The sequence below is a fragment of the Nilaparvata lugens genome, chromosome 1 (assembly GCF_014356525.2).
Source record: "Nilaparvata lugens isolate BPH chromosome 1, ASM1435652v1, whole genome shotgun sequence".
NCBI lineage: Eukaryota > Metazoa > Arthropoda > Insecta > Hemiptera > Delphacidae > Nilaparvata > Nilaparvata lugens.
Window position 1 is genome coordinate 23,591,213 of NC_052504.1, and position 15,184 is coordinate 23,606,396.

At 35.2% G+C, this 15,184-nt stretch overlaps 1 protein-coding gene across 7 annotated transcripts in view; it reads right to left on the reverse strand.

Moving 5' to 3' along the window:
• Positions 1–3,372: 3,372 nt before the first annotated feature.
• LOC111046016 (histone-lysine N-methyltransferase MECOM-like) overlaps positions 3,373–15,184 on the reverse strand; it is a 136,233-nt gene continuing 124,421 nt past the window's right edge. For 5 of the 7 annotated variants that reach the window (XM_039422988.1, XM_039423011.1, XM_039423000.1 and 2 more), the window contains 2 exons: positions 13,013–13,340; positions 3,373–5,862 (listed from right to left, as the gene is read on the reverse strand). In XM_039422988.1, coding sequence (XP_039278922.1) covers positions 3,961–5,862; positions 13,013–13,340 — 2,230 coding nt within the window. In that variant the 3' untranslated portion in view covers positions 3,373–3,960. Of the gene's footprint in view, positions 5,863–10,267; positions 10,596–13,012; positions 13,341–15,184 lie in introns of all 7 variants that reach the window. The other 2 variants (XM_039423018.1, XM_039422993.1) reach the window with 1 other exon arrangement.

Below are 15,184 nucleotides of genomic sequence, written 5' to 3' on the forward strand. Positions count from 1 at the left end.
GTAATTTTTTATTGTATAAGGAGTTACATTGTAGATATACAAATTTATGACTGCCAATAGTTTGTTTCTTGAAAAGAGGTCGACAGTGGCTCAATAATAGGTAATACTTTGTTGATGAGACTGCTGTTCCCATACGGTATAATTATTAAAATTCCATTGGCAATTATGCTTTGAAAAATGCAAAGTATGAGTTCTTGATATTGTTCTGGAACCAAAGTTGTCAATTGTCTCAGTAAATAAATAGCTCTAGCTAGCCTACCAGTAATTACATTCATGTGAGGTTCCCAGGTCAACTTGGGATCAAACAGTAATCCAAGGAACTTGATACTATTGCTGTTGTTGAGTGTATGATCTCTCTGACTTATGATCTCAATGTCAGAAATTGAATTTTATCTTTATTTAATTTGAAGCCATTCGCTCTGAACCATATTAACGTTATCAGCTGTCATATTTTTTAGTGTGTGTGCATCTGTTAATTGACTTCACTTTGGAATCTCCATAACTAGCAATTCTGTGAACAGTAGACCTCGCGCTCAGTAAGTTACATTGACCTGTTGTTGTGTTTTCTCAAAAATTAATGAATAATTTATCAATTTAGAATGTCTAGAAAAAATCCTAAATAAACATAGAGCTTTCTGTCCTATCGTACCGTGACGTGTCGTCCCGGAATGTGAGTGTGAGCGCTGTTATCAGGTCTGGCTGCAACTGTCTACAACGTTGATGGAAAGATACATTTTCAAGATGTTCCATGTTTCTGAACGGGTAGTATTATAGTCCACTAGACAGTTGATTTATGATGAATAATTCTATAGTCTCATTTTTACTCTAATATTGGCGTATGAAGGAGGCTCCTTCTTCCTTTTATATTATCCTTGAAATGCAAAATTTCCAAAAACCTTGTATATACGTCGACGCGAAATTTAAAAAGGAACATACCTGTCAAATTTCATGAAAATCTGCGTTTTGCCGTAAATGCGCAACATATAAACATTAAGAAAAATGTCAAACCGTTGACTTGAATCTCAGACCTCACTTCGCTCGGTCAAAAATTAGGAAGATGTGATGCTCTAGACTTTGTCTCCTTGGTTCTTATTTCAGATGATTAGAAGGATATTGATAAATACCAATTCACTTACCTACTTACTTTCTAACTCACTACCAGGGCTATCTCTTAAACAAAGTTGAAACGAACAAAATTCCCAGCATATCATTCTGTAGCTCCAAGACTCTTCATATCAGCTTTAACCTGTTGCCAACATCTCTGTCTGACATGTGACATCTTACGGTGAGTGACATGGAGTATTTTATTGTAGTTGGCTAAAAAAAATTTGAAAACACACTGGTTTCACCAGACTTCAAACATTCTTAAAATTTAGTAATGTCATTACATTGAATTACATTCATCAGTATGGAAGATATATTTTTGTAAATGAAGATTACACTGTATTATGAATCATCATACATTGTATGTTGCAAACAATGTTGAATGCAGGCAGGATATTCCGTAGGGTACAAGTAATAAAGTATGAAGCATATTCAGTAATCAAATAAAGTTTTATTTAATGCCAGCTATTGAATTTGCACAATATTTTTTACTCAATTCAGGTACTACATTACTTGCTAAGAAAAGTGATTTCTTAAAATGTATTAATTTTATAATCTATAATGTGTAAGAGAGCAATTATTATCCGGTCAGTTGTATATATTTTAGAGACGTATATTATTAAAATAATTTAATTTCATACTCCGGAATTAAAAAATCTAAAACTTTTGTAAGAGAGTTCAGTTAAAATCAATTCCATTGTAATAAAAAATATCAAAGACTCAATAGTAAATTTCGAAGACAGTGATTTATTCCAATTTTATAAATTTCACTCTACAAACCCTCAATTGAAGAGAATATTATTTGTTAGATGCGAGTAATTCCAGAACTTCATCAGAATACAAAAGTAAAAGGAAAAATTACAGGAAATACAGTATATAATTTATTACAGATGCTTGTAAATTCCATTAGTATCTAAGCAGATATTATAATAGAAATTTGATTCTCACTTGAATTGAAATCAGTCAGCAATGGATCATTGAATAATGTGAGAAATTGAACTCGTTGATAGGTAAAAAGATTACTTCTATCTCAAATAAGAATTGTATTGAATTAAGTTCTTCATAAATGTTTTGTTTCTTAATACTTAAAGTACCTTTAATGAACTTACGAGATGAATCAGTATACGGTACATTAAGTGCAAAATAATCAGTGAAAATTTGCAAAAGTAACTGAAGAATGGTGAAAACGGATTAGCAATGTAATAGTTTATTATTACCTGAAGAAATATACGAGTAAATTGCCATTCTCAATCACCATGAATGTGATTTGAAGTTAATTATTATTTTCGAAAGTATATCAAAGAGTTATATTCTATCTATTTATACATACTTCAAATCATCCGATTTATTATTAGATCGGTTAATTAAAAAATGTACATTTTACGAATGAACACTATCTAATGTATTTTTACATTTTGTATTTGTAATGCTACTATTTTTCTGCTCTTTATTAAAAAATCTTGCATTCTTATGATTCACAACTTTTTAGAGAAAATAATTGGATTGCTGATTGGCGTTTTAATTGATTAACTACCCGGTACGGTACAGTTGATTTTTAAATATTATTTTGGCTTTCTGTTTGGAAAACAGATTTTATGGGATTTATGTTAAATTAATCTCCATAAGCTGATTTATTAAATTTTCATTCAGAAAATACAATATTTTCCTCTTGGAAGAATTACTTTATTGAATTCACCAAGAAACCTAATATTACTAAAATCTGACAATCGGTTGAAGTAAACTTTTTGCTTATTCTGTGTTTTCATAGTCAATACTATTACAGTCTCGCGATCAGATACCTTGTTGCATCTACATTACTGTATGAATGTTAGTGAGCAAAATCTAATGAATTCTTATCATCGATCCTAAAAAGATGTTTAGGAATATTATTGTAAACAGACAAAGAATAATATAAATATAAGCCATTAATACATAGTATTATAAAAACTATCTAAAAAAGGATTCTTTTTGACATGTCCAATTGAACGACGAAGGATGCAACGTTGATTAAGAATTTACTAATATTTCATAAACTTTCAATTAATTAGGTATGCAGAGACCAAAATATCCTTTCAAAAGTTCCTTCAATATTGAAGATTATTTTATACATTTTTATAGATATGTGGATACAGAATATGTTTAAAAAATTTCTTATTAGAGTTGATTTCAAATGAGATTACATTGATTTGATTATTCTAAGCTACTTCAAGTGGAACATATTTGATATGGAAGGTGATTGAATATATTTAATAAATTCTTACTTCAATATTGCGTTTTGAACAGTATAATCAAACATTTTTAATATTAAATAAATTCAATATTTACACGATTACATCCTAATTTTAATAATTAAAACTACAATGATGGTTTAGCTCATTGTTTTACAATTTTGCAGATATTATTTTTGATGAATCAGTAGTGATATGTATTACTTACAAGTAGTGTACAGTTATTTCAATTGCAATTTATTTACATTAAATGTAATATTTACAGTTAGCAATAAGTCTCTGAATAAATAGTTTTCATTCGAAATAAATGCATTTTTAAATCTTTCTGACTTCATGTTGGCAGAACGATCATTTTAGATTTTGTAATTGAACAGATGCATCATATTGTTCAAAATTGAAACTCCTAATACCGAAAGAAGAAATATTTCAATATTGCCGTATGTAGAGGACAACCTTATCTATCAATAAATACCGTATTTGTTCGTGAAGAAGCATACCTTTTTGAAAGAAACATCCGGCGATAAATTATTATTATTATTAGAGTAATTTTATTTAGAGTTTGATGAGTTGGAGATCAAATCGAAAGGAGGTAGGAACTTTCTGATGAGAGTTTGTGGTTTGCACTTTGCTAAATAGTGATGCGAATGGCTTCGGGATCGGCAGTGTTGTTGTTGAGAATGCAGTCGTCCTTGGCGCCAGCCTTGAGTTGCACTGCACAGGCGACGGGGGGCCGAGGAGGTGATGCGGCCTGTGGTGGAGACTGCGATCCGTCGTCTGAAGCACTGTCCGAGGGACTGATGCCGGGGGTGGCGTACTGCAATGGTTGCGTTGTCGGAGGCGGGGGCATGGGAACAACACCAGTGCCGTACGCCACTTTGCCCATGAATGATCGGATCTCATCGAAGTAGGTATCTTCTCGGTCGTTTTCGTTGCCGCTGCTCGTGGGACTGTCAGGAGCTGCTCCCAGCCCATCTGCGGCTGCATCGTGCTTCTTCAAATGTCTGTCGAGATTCGTCTGCTGGCCGAAACATCGTTCACACAGCCGGCATCTGAATGGTTTCTCTTTATTGTGTATGTTTCTTACATGACGCTGCAGATTCGATGAAATACTGAACACTCTTTCGCAATATTTGCACTTGTAGGGCTTTTCCCCAGTATGTGTGCGCAAGTGCCTTGTCAAGTTGGCTGAACGGGGAAATACTTTTCCACAGAATTTGCAAGCATAGCGATCTTTCTGTTTACCAGCGGCGGCCGGGTGAGCTCCCAGCACCTCCCGGTAGGGCTTGCCAGCTGTGCCGCTGTAGTCGACTGTCGGCCGCAGCATGTCGAATGGCGAGCGGCCGAAAGCCGAGCCGTTGTCTACCAGAGGACCCATCATGTGGAACGGCCTTGCGCCGGGCCCGAATGGGGCCAGTGGGGGCGGTGGAGGCAGCAGGTGCTCGCGGCTTGTGCAGTCGGGCTTTGAGCGTGGAGGACCGAAATCAGGAAACGGTGGTGGTCTGTACAACGCCTCTAGTACCATTGCATGAATTGGTCTAGGGCAAGCCATTGCAGGCGGCAGTCTATTCGATATTTCTGACAGAGATTCTTTCTCTAAAGCTGTTACAGGCGATGCGTCTGCTGACGAATTGTGCTTAGCTTCAGACTGTTCTCTGTAAGGAGACATATTTTTATGCTCTTCGTCCTCATGCTTTATTTGTTTTGATGGTGATAAACTCTCATCTCTCTCATCATCAGTCAGCTCTCTCTCACTCACTTCATCATCTTCTCGTTGTCTCTTTTCTTGTGTTCTAAGATCTAGAGGTTGCTCATCATTTTTATTGTGAGTTTTTGAGCTGTTTTCAAATGGAGATGGTTCCCTCTCACCACTTGAAGAATATCTAGGACTATCTCTATCATCTAAGCTCAATGCATTATCAGAGGCCGGATTTGCATAGCTTGTCGAATTGAGAGGTCTGGCAGGTGAAGGTCGCTGACTGGAATCAGCCTCTTGAGCGGTTGGCGGGGAGAATTTGCTGGGTGTACTGGTGAGTGGAGCTGGTGGAGTGGTGGCGGTCCGGTCTTGCGGTGGTGACAGTGAATCGGTGCAGCTCTGTTCGGCTGCTTGCTGCTGACTGTATGCATCGATGTTGAACGCGTTTCTGGCTCGTTCCTCATCGTGCAGTTTGGTTTGATGAGGATTTGGGCCAAATATGAAGTTGTTGGCGATGAATCCTGGGGCGGGATGCCCGGCAGGGTGGAAGAGATGGTAGGGTGGGATGAGAGCGGTGGAGTAGAAGGGCAGCCCGCCCGGGTGGCGCGGGTAGGCGAGGAAGGGGTTGGTCTGCTGCGGCGGCAGGTGCGGCATGATGGTGGAGGGGGGGCCGACGGGGGGTGTGCCTGCGGGTGAGCCTGAGTCGCAGAAGCGCTTGTGCTTAGTCAGCGAAGTCACCGTGCTGAACGTCTGGCCGCACTTCACGCACTTGATCCGCAATCGGCAGTCAGCATGCATGCGTTTGTGTCGGCACAAATTCGAAAACTGCGTGTACGACTGCAACATAACAAAATGCATCATTAGTTTCATTCAATTGCAATTAAACTAAGCAATTTGATTTTATTAATTTGTATGGAATTACATTTATGGCGAATGAATGAATTTGAATTTGAATTGTTTTTAAAAAGTTATTTGTATCCAACAATCAGCCTACCAAGAAAATTTACAAATTGTATATGTTATGAAACAGGCTCAGTATACTCAAATCGCATTACATTTCGGGTAAGTACTATTCTTACATTGAATTATTACATTCTCAATGTTTTGAGGAATATTTACAAATATAGACTTCTCCCATTTTAATAAATGATTCTGTAATGGTACTATTCCCTGTGTACATTTTATTATGTAATCTGCTGTATCATAAGCGGTCGATATTTTATAAGTTTAATTCATTCAATATATTATAATTGAAATTCAGTATTCACTGCAAAATGAAGCAACAATTGAGGTGACAAAAGAAAAAAGTTAGTATTTTTATGTTAAGCTTGATCACGTTTCAGCTCATAACTAATCAATAGAAGTTCCTATTTCTCAATCATTTATATTGTAGGCTAATCATGAAGTTTTCTATGATTATTATTCTAGCATTCAGCTTAGATTTAGGAAAGTGACGACTGCTTGTCAAGCAATTAATTGAGCCAAATCACATAAACGACAAGTAAAAAAGTGGCTCAATTATGAGTGGGTGAGAATAACGTTGTGATTTCAGTTTTCTATATACTGAGTTTACTTATCCAACCAACCAAATACTTTTCAATGAAATTTATGTTTTAGTTTTTCATTTAATGAATTTACGTATCCAACCAAACAGAGACTTTTCAATAAAAATTTCAGATATAAGATAAATTGTATTGTTCTTCTATAAAAATTACAATAAAATATCTCGAATCTTATTATCTTACTATACAGATAAAGTTTTATTAAACATCAAAACTTAGTTATCCTGGAAGTAATAAAATACCGTAACACTTGAAAATTCACAAAATTTCATAGATTTTTTAGAATAATTTTTTAAATTAACTTTATAGAACTCATGAAACTTTGAAATATTAAGAATTTCCAATTGGAACCACAATTCAAATTGATGTGGTAATTATTTCTCAACTTATTACCCACTCACGAATTCAACTGGGTAACATGTTCAAGGAATGAGTTCGATGCCATAGGATTTGGTCACTATTTTGAAGATAATGGGTTTTGTAATGTAGCTATCTCAAATAATTACAGCGAAATAATAGCAAGGTACTTGGACTTCACAACAGTATGCCTACAGTTCTCAGCGATGCAGTAGATACTGGAGTGGAGAATAAACCCAAACTCAGACTTGTCAGAGTTATTAACAGTCAAAATGCCAATAAAAATTGCGAGATGCTTAACTCAGCTTAGAATTTCCTCAGTCCTTGGTATTTTGATTAACTTTGGATGTAAGAATAATATATTATTGATCACAACAAAATCTGCCCTTCTTGCAGCTCAGGGAATGAGACACTAGAACATTTTCTAATCCATTGCCCAGTGTATGAGGAAATAAGAAATAAGTATATATGCAATTTTTTATTTAATATAATTAATGATGAGGATAAAATTTTAGTTTTACTGTCGAACTTTACAATGATTAAAATATTTAGTTTGTACTCCTACATTACTGAGTCACTGGAGAAAAGAGGATATCCCTCAGTGTGCTATGATTGATGTTATGTGATATACCACTGATTGTTGGGGTTTATGTGAAACAGTTAATTTGTGCTTGCTCGGTTAAAATTTGTTATAGAGTATTGTATAAGGTTTATTTGTAATTTTTATAGAATACTTTTTGAAGTTTATTTGTAATTTTTATTGTTTTATATGTTGCTATTGTAGCTCTGTTATAGTAGGACTTAATGAATGATGCTGTGTTGGTCAGTAATCTTTACCATTATTCTGTTATATTGTTTTTGCTTGTTAAAAATAGTACAACTCTGTTTGTATAGGGCATGACCCTGATAACAAATAAAACTTATTTGAATTTGAATTACCCACTCACACTCGAAGACTTTAATTTGAATGGACCTCTATTGAACATTGAATCGAGAATGATGTTGGATCAAGAAATAATATTTTGAGAACTATGATTTAATAATTTGCATTTTCAGATTGTGACTGTTTGTGAGTATGTCAGTTATTATGGGCTGCCTCCACAGTTACCGATTTTATTTTGAAACAGCCCAATCGGGCTATGTTGAAAAAAATAGTTGCGGTGGAGGTTTTCAATTGAAAATGAAATGTGATCATAATGAAAATGTAATGTAATGAATGAAATTGTAATTATAATGCGTTGCATCATACATTTTACTCAATTCACAGTCACAATTGAAGGTATAATGGGACTGATAATTTTCCTTCTTGATTTATAAACTGTTGACTGAACGTGATATTTCAATTAATTCTTGATTGAACCAACTGCAAAGATTGCTGCTCTTTCCTGCACACAGGGATATCCAACCATATATTAAAAAATGCTTATTTTATTTACAACTAGCAGGTAACCCCTGCTCCGCGAGGGTCTAATTAAAAACTTGACGTAATAAAATCTTGTAGAATTGAAAATAATTGGCCTATAACCATTCTTGGTAAATTAAGAATCTATAAGCAAAATTTCAAATTAACCAGTCCAGTAGTTCATACGTGATGATGCATCATTCGTGAATTTCCTATCCCGCACGTTTATAAGCCAGTTCCTTCCTTTATTACGAGAACGTATATTAAAGGTGACTAAAATTTCACAATAAATAATTATTGAAATGTTATTTATTTGTGCTTGTAAACAGCAATAATAATGGATGGATTCCCACACACCAGTATGAGTCCAATGCAATGTAAATAGTCTTCCTGCGAGTTCCAATGAGAGTAGTCCCACTTAGGCCGGCCGAGTTAGTATGAATAGTCTTATAAGAGCTTATAGCAATAATATTTCCAAAAAAAGAAAAATCTCAGTACCCTTTTTGAATTATTTAATCACAACATGTTTCAACATTGATGCCATTTTCAAGTGAAATGAAGTAAATAAATAAATACTGCTGGAAGGTTCTTATTTTGATCATATTCTTATTTACTTCATTTCACTTGAAAATAGCATCAATGTTGAAACATGTTGTGATTAAATAATTCAAAAAGGGTACTGAGATTTTTATTTCTCTTTCAATTTTTATTAAAAGTAGCCCTATACAGAAAAGAGATAAATAATATTTTCCTACAGTTACCTTGGAAAGTGACCATTTCTGCACTGATTACAGAATGCAAAGAATCACTTTTTCGCTCTAGTGCGCAAAGTATTACTTTGCGTACTCTTAATACTTTGCGTATTATCTTGCAGCCATTCCAATCAGCTGTTGACATTGTTGGCGTGTATTTTGAATGCGAATTTGTTCTATCTATATTTTTTCCGATTTTTAAACAAATGAGAACTCATTGAATTATACATTTTGAATATTATTAATTATATTATTCATTATTTCAAATAATATTTTTTTCATTCATAAATTGATTGTTTGAAAAATTATTTAGAAACTAAGATTCACTCAAAATTTTTCAAATTTTTGAATCAATTGTATTAATTTAATTTTTAATTTGAATAAATTATCGATTATTAATTTTTAATTGGATTATCGAGTTTAAAATAAATTAAAGTTGTTATTAATAACAAAATTATACAGACAAACATTTGATGGATTTCAGCCATCATTTTACGCATAATCAACTACCTCATGTTCAATGGTAACTGCAGAAAAATTTAATGTGAAACGCCCGTGTAAACGTAAGGCGAGGGCGGAATGGTTTGTTGAGTGCAGCAGAGGAACTTTGCGCACGTATTTCACATTAAATTTTTCCTACAGTTACCATTGAATATGAAGAGTGGGTAATTATGGGTAAAATTGCCTGGAATGCATCAAATGTTTTTCTGTGTAATTTTATTATTAATAAATAAAATTGAATAATGTAGTAGTGTTTGAATGGCGGGGGGCGGCTGTGTGCTGAATGTGGTGGCTGTCCTCGGTGTCCATGTCGTTGTCCATCGTTATTATTATAATAACAGACACTGTTAACAACTTCATTTTGATTTTGATGCACTGGTGCTCCATATAACCCACCAACTATTTTGCGTTGCCATGTTGCAAATCTGGAGTGCAGAAAAAATTTTTCCCGCACTAGAGCGGAAAAGTGATTCTTTGCGTTCTGTAATCAGTGCAGCAATGGCCACTTTTCAAGGTAACTGTAGGAAAATAACTATTCCACTTTACTGGACCCGTAAACTGATTAAGTGGGAATCTAGCTTCTTTCTTTACGTATTTTGTGGCTTGACAAGCAGTTGTCCAAATTAAGATAGTTTGAGCTCAGTGTAGTTGGACTTTACATGACCAACCTTCATGCAAACCTCGCAGCGGAAGGGCTTGAAACTGGAGTGTATGTGTGTGTGCTGCTTGAGACCGGAGGAGGTGGCGAAGGTCTTGCCGCACTCCTGACAGGCGTGCGATCGTGCGCCAACGTGGTGCGTGCGGATGTGACGCTGCAGGTTGCTCGGGTCGCTGAAGATCTTGGCGCAGTTCTCGCACGAGTACTTGCGCTGCTCGCCGTGCTGGAGGGTGAGGTGTCGCGACAGGCTCTGGCGACAGCCGAACGACACCGGACAGTGATCGCACCGGAACTGGTCCGCTTTGTAGTGGTGCGTCGACACCAGGTGCACTTCTAACCTGCAAACACATTTACAATAAATACTATTAAAAATCTTACTGTCACGAGATTTTGAAAAGATAGCATAATAAGATATCTCATGGTATAGGGTGTGTATGTTCCAAATTTCACTGTTAACTCAAATCAAATCAAGCTATATTGCCTTACATCAGTAAAAAGGAGCAAAATACACTACATCAACAAATCATCCTATCAGATATAACTTACAATATAAGGATACTGTTCCTCACAGGTTCAATAATTTGAATAACAGTTTATCAAACGAATATAGTGTATCATCAATACATCAATAATTAAATTAGAATACACAACATACTGAAATATTGAGATGATGAGACCGATGGAGCAATAATGCACATGTTTATATAGGAACCAAACTCAAGCCGATAGTACCAATAGTTTTCTTGAGAAGCCATATAACGCTGATAGTCTGTCATACTGTGCCGTTCTAACACTCTCATCCAGCCAAAACAGTAATGACAGACAGTAGTAGACAGTAATCGGCTTGAAATTTGGAACATAAACGACCTACACTACGGTATGTGATATCTTCTTATGCTATCGTTTCTATTTGTCTATACCTAAATAATAGGTTTCATATTAAAAAAATCCCCCTTAAACCACCCATGTATCGAACCATTATTTTGAAAATCGAATTATTTTGAAATCTTAAATTAAAATATAGATTTGAAATCCATACCGGTTACCGGTGTAGGTTTTTGGACGTCCTATCTCCTTTGCTGCTTTCTGAATATCGTTTTCATTGAACAGTATAATTTAAAAGCAGCCCATTTAAATAAGTGTTTTATTTTTCAAGTTTTTATTTCTTTGATGTTCTATGTTTTTTTAAACCATGGTTCATATTTGTGAGAAAAGAGTTTCATCCTGCGAGTTCCAATGAGAGTAGTCCCACTTAGGCCGGCCGAGTTAGTATGAATAGTCTTATAAGAGCTTATAGCAATAATATTTCCAAAAAAAGAAAAATCTCAGTACCCTTTTTGAATTATTTAATCACAACATGTTTCAACATTGATGCCATTTTCAAGTGAAATGAAGTAAATAAATAAATACTGCTGGAAGGTTCTTATTTTGATCATATTCTTATTTACTTCATTTCACTTGAAAATAGCATCAATGTTGAAACATGTTGTGATTAAATAATTCAAAAAGGGTACTGAGATTTTTATTTCTCTTTCAATTTTTATTAAAAGTAGCCCTATACAGAAAAGAGATAAATAATATTTTCCTACAGTTACCTTGGAAAGTGGCCATTGCTGCACTGATTACAGAATGCAAAGAATCACTTTTTCGCTCTAGTGCGCAAAGTAGTACTTTGCGTACTCTTAATACTTTGCGTATTATCTTGCAGCCATTCCAATCAGCTGTTGACATTGTTGGCGTGTATTTTGAATGCGAATTTGTTCTATCTATATTTTTTCCGATTTTTAAACAAATGAGAACTCATTGAATTATACATTTTGAATATTATTAATTATATTATTCATTATTTCAAATAATATTTTTTTCATTCATAAATTGATTGTTTGAAAAATTATTTAGAAATAAGATTCACTCAAAATTATTCAAATTTTTGAATCAATTGTATTAATTTAATTTTTAATTTGAATAAATTATCGATTATTAATTTTTAATTGGATTATCGAGTTTAAAATAAATTAAAGTTGTTATTAATAACAAAATTATACAGACAAACATTTGATGGATTTCAGCCATCATTTTACGCATAATCAACCACCTCATGTTCAATGGTAACTGCAGGAAAAATTTAATGTGAAACGCCCGTGTAAACGTAAGGCGAGGGCGGAATGGTTTGTTGAGTGCAGCAGAGGAACTTTGCGCACGTATTTCACATTAAATTTTTCCTACAGTTACCATTGAATATGAAGAGTGGGTAATTATGGGTAAAATTGCCTGGAATGCATCAAATGTTTTTCTGTGTAATTTTATTATTAATAAATAAAATTGAATAATGTAGTAGTGTTTGAATGGCGGGGGGCGGCTGTGTGCTGAATGTGGTGGCTGTCCTCGGTGTCCATGTCGTTGTCCATCGTTATTATTATAATAACAGTCACTGTTACCAACTTCATTTTGATTTTGATGCACTGGTGCTCCATATAACCCACCAACTATTTTGCGTTGCCATGTTGCAAATCTGGAGTGCAGAAAAAATTTTTCCCGCACTAGAGCGGAAAAGTGATTCTTTGCGTTCTGTAATCAGTGCAGCAATGGCCACTTTTCAAGGTAACTGTAGGAAAATAACTATTTCACTTTACTGGACCCGTAAACTGATTAAGTGGGAATCTAGCTTCTTTCTTTACGTATTTTGTGGCTTGACAAGCAGTTGTCCAAATTAAGATAGTTTGAGCTCAGTGTAGTTGGACTTTACATGACCAACCTTCATGCAAACCTCGCAGCGGAAGGGCTTGAAACTGGAGTGTATGTGTGTGTGCTGCTTGAGACCGGAGGAGGTGGCGAAGGTCTTGCCGCACTCCTGACAGGCGTGCGATCGTGCGCCAACGTGGTGCGTGCGGATGTGACGCTGCAGGTTGCTCGGGTCGCTGAAGATCTTGGCGCAGTTCTCACACGAGTACTTGCGCTGCTCGCCGTGCTGGAGGGTGAGGTGTCGCGACAGGCTCTGGCGACAGCCGAACGACACCGGACAGTGATCGCACCGGAACTGGTCCGCTTTGTAGTGGTGCGTCGACACCAGGTGCACTTCTAACCTGCAAACACATTTACAATAAATATTATTAAAAATCTTACTGTCACGAGATTTTGAAAAGATAGCATAATAAGATATCTCATGGTATAGGGTGTGTATGTTCCAAATTTCACTGTTAACTCAAATCAAATCAAGCTATATTGCCTTACATCAGTAAAAAGGAGCAAAATACACTACATCAACAAATCATCCTATCAGATATAACTTACAATATAAGGATACTGTTCCTCACAGGTTCAATAATTTGAATAACAGTTTATCAAACGAATATAGTGTATCATCAATACATCAATAATTAAATTAGAATACACAACATACTGAAATATTGAGATGATGAGACCGATGGAGCAATAATGCACATGTTTATATAGGAACCAAACTCAAGCCGATAGTACCAAAAGTTTTCTTGAGAAGCCATATAACGCTGATAGTCTGTCATACTGTGCCGTTCTAACACTCTCATCCAGCCAAAACAGTAATGACAGACAGTAGTAGACAGTAATCGGCTTGAAATTTGGAACATAAACGACCTACACTACGGTATGTGATATCTTCTTATGCTATCGTTTCTATTTGTCTATACCTAAATAATAGGTTTAATATTAAAAAAATCCCCCTTAAACCACCCATATATCGAACCATTATTTTGAAAATCGAATTATTTTGAAATCTTAAATTGAAATATAGATTTGAAATCCATACCGGTTACCGGTGTATGTTTTTGGACGTCCTATATCCTTTGCTGCTTTCTGAATATCGTTTTCATTGAACAGTATAATTTATTTTTCAAGTTTTTATTTCTTTGATGTTCTATGTTTTTTTAAGCCATGGTTCATATTTGTGAGAAAAGAGTTTCATCCTGCGATTCACTTCCAAAACTCAAGGTTTTCTTAAGTTGGCAATACAGAAGGAAAATTTGATTGCTAGTTTTATTTGTATTTATAATTTTTTCTACAGTATTGTATACTTTTATAATTTTCATAGTTCATCAATCTCTTTCATTTATAATGTGTCAATCATACTTTGAACATTCTATTGGACAAAATTTAGGAACAGATGAAGTTCTGTGCTTGCGCCTGTTTTTTCATTCCGATATTGTATCCAATTGATAAATAAATAATAATTGTGAATAGTTTTCTCTAGCAATAAATAAATTTCAATTTCAATTTCCCCTAAAAATATAGCCTACTCGTACTTTGTAAATTATAATCGAAAAATCAGGAAGCTCTGTACCAATACTGTAGCTTCTCCAAGCTAGTCCGAAAAGTTTGGCATCGTTTTATCTAGTAATTGCCCATTACAAGGACTTCAAAACAGTAATTTTGCCATCTTGCAGGTGTTCCAGTAATAGCAACAACGACGATGACGCTATCAGGGGTAAGTGACGAGCGGCAGTGAAGATGGTGAAAGGTGAAGGAAGGGAGCTGGGAACCAACAGGTGCTGGTGTTGTATGGCTTGTGAACATGCAGAGCTCCACTCCAAAGTCGCGTTGGCTAACCTCTTCAAAGTCGATGTTCTTCTATCATCTTCCCCCTCAAAGCTGGGTGGGGTTGGGGATGTTTCCTTTGTTTCCCCAATAACTTCAGCAACATCCCAGGGAAGCGAAATTGATGTTCTGACAACACCAGCCCTACAATTGTGATTTTACCCAGACTTATCTATTTCCATACAAAAGGTGGAACGGTGGAAGTGTTCAGTTGATATCTTAGAAGTTACTGGTACGAAGTTATGGAATAAAGAATGATAATACAGCCTTAAAGATAATGATTCAAGAATATAAGACACCAAATCATCTTTATTCTTATAGTAGGCCTATTACTTTGTGATAGAAACATTATTCATGA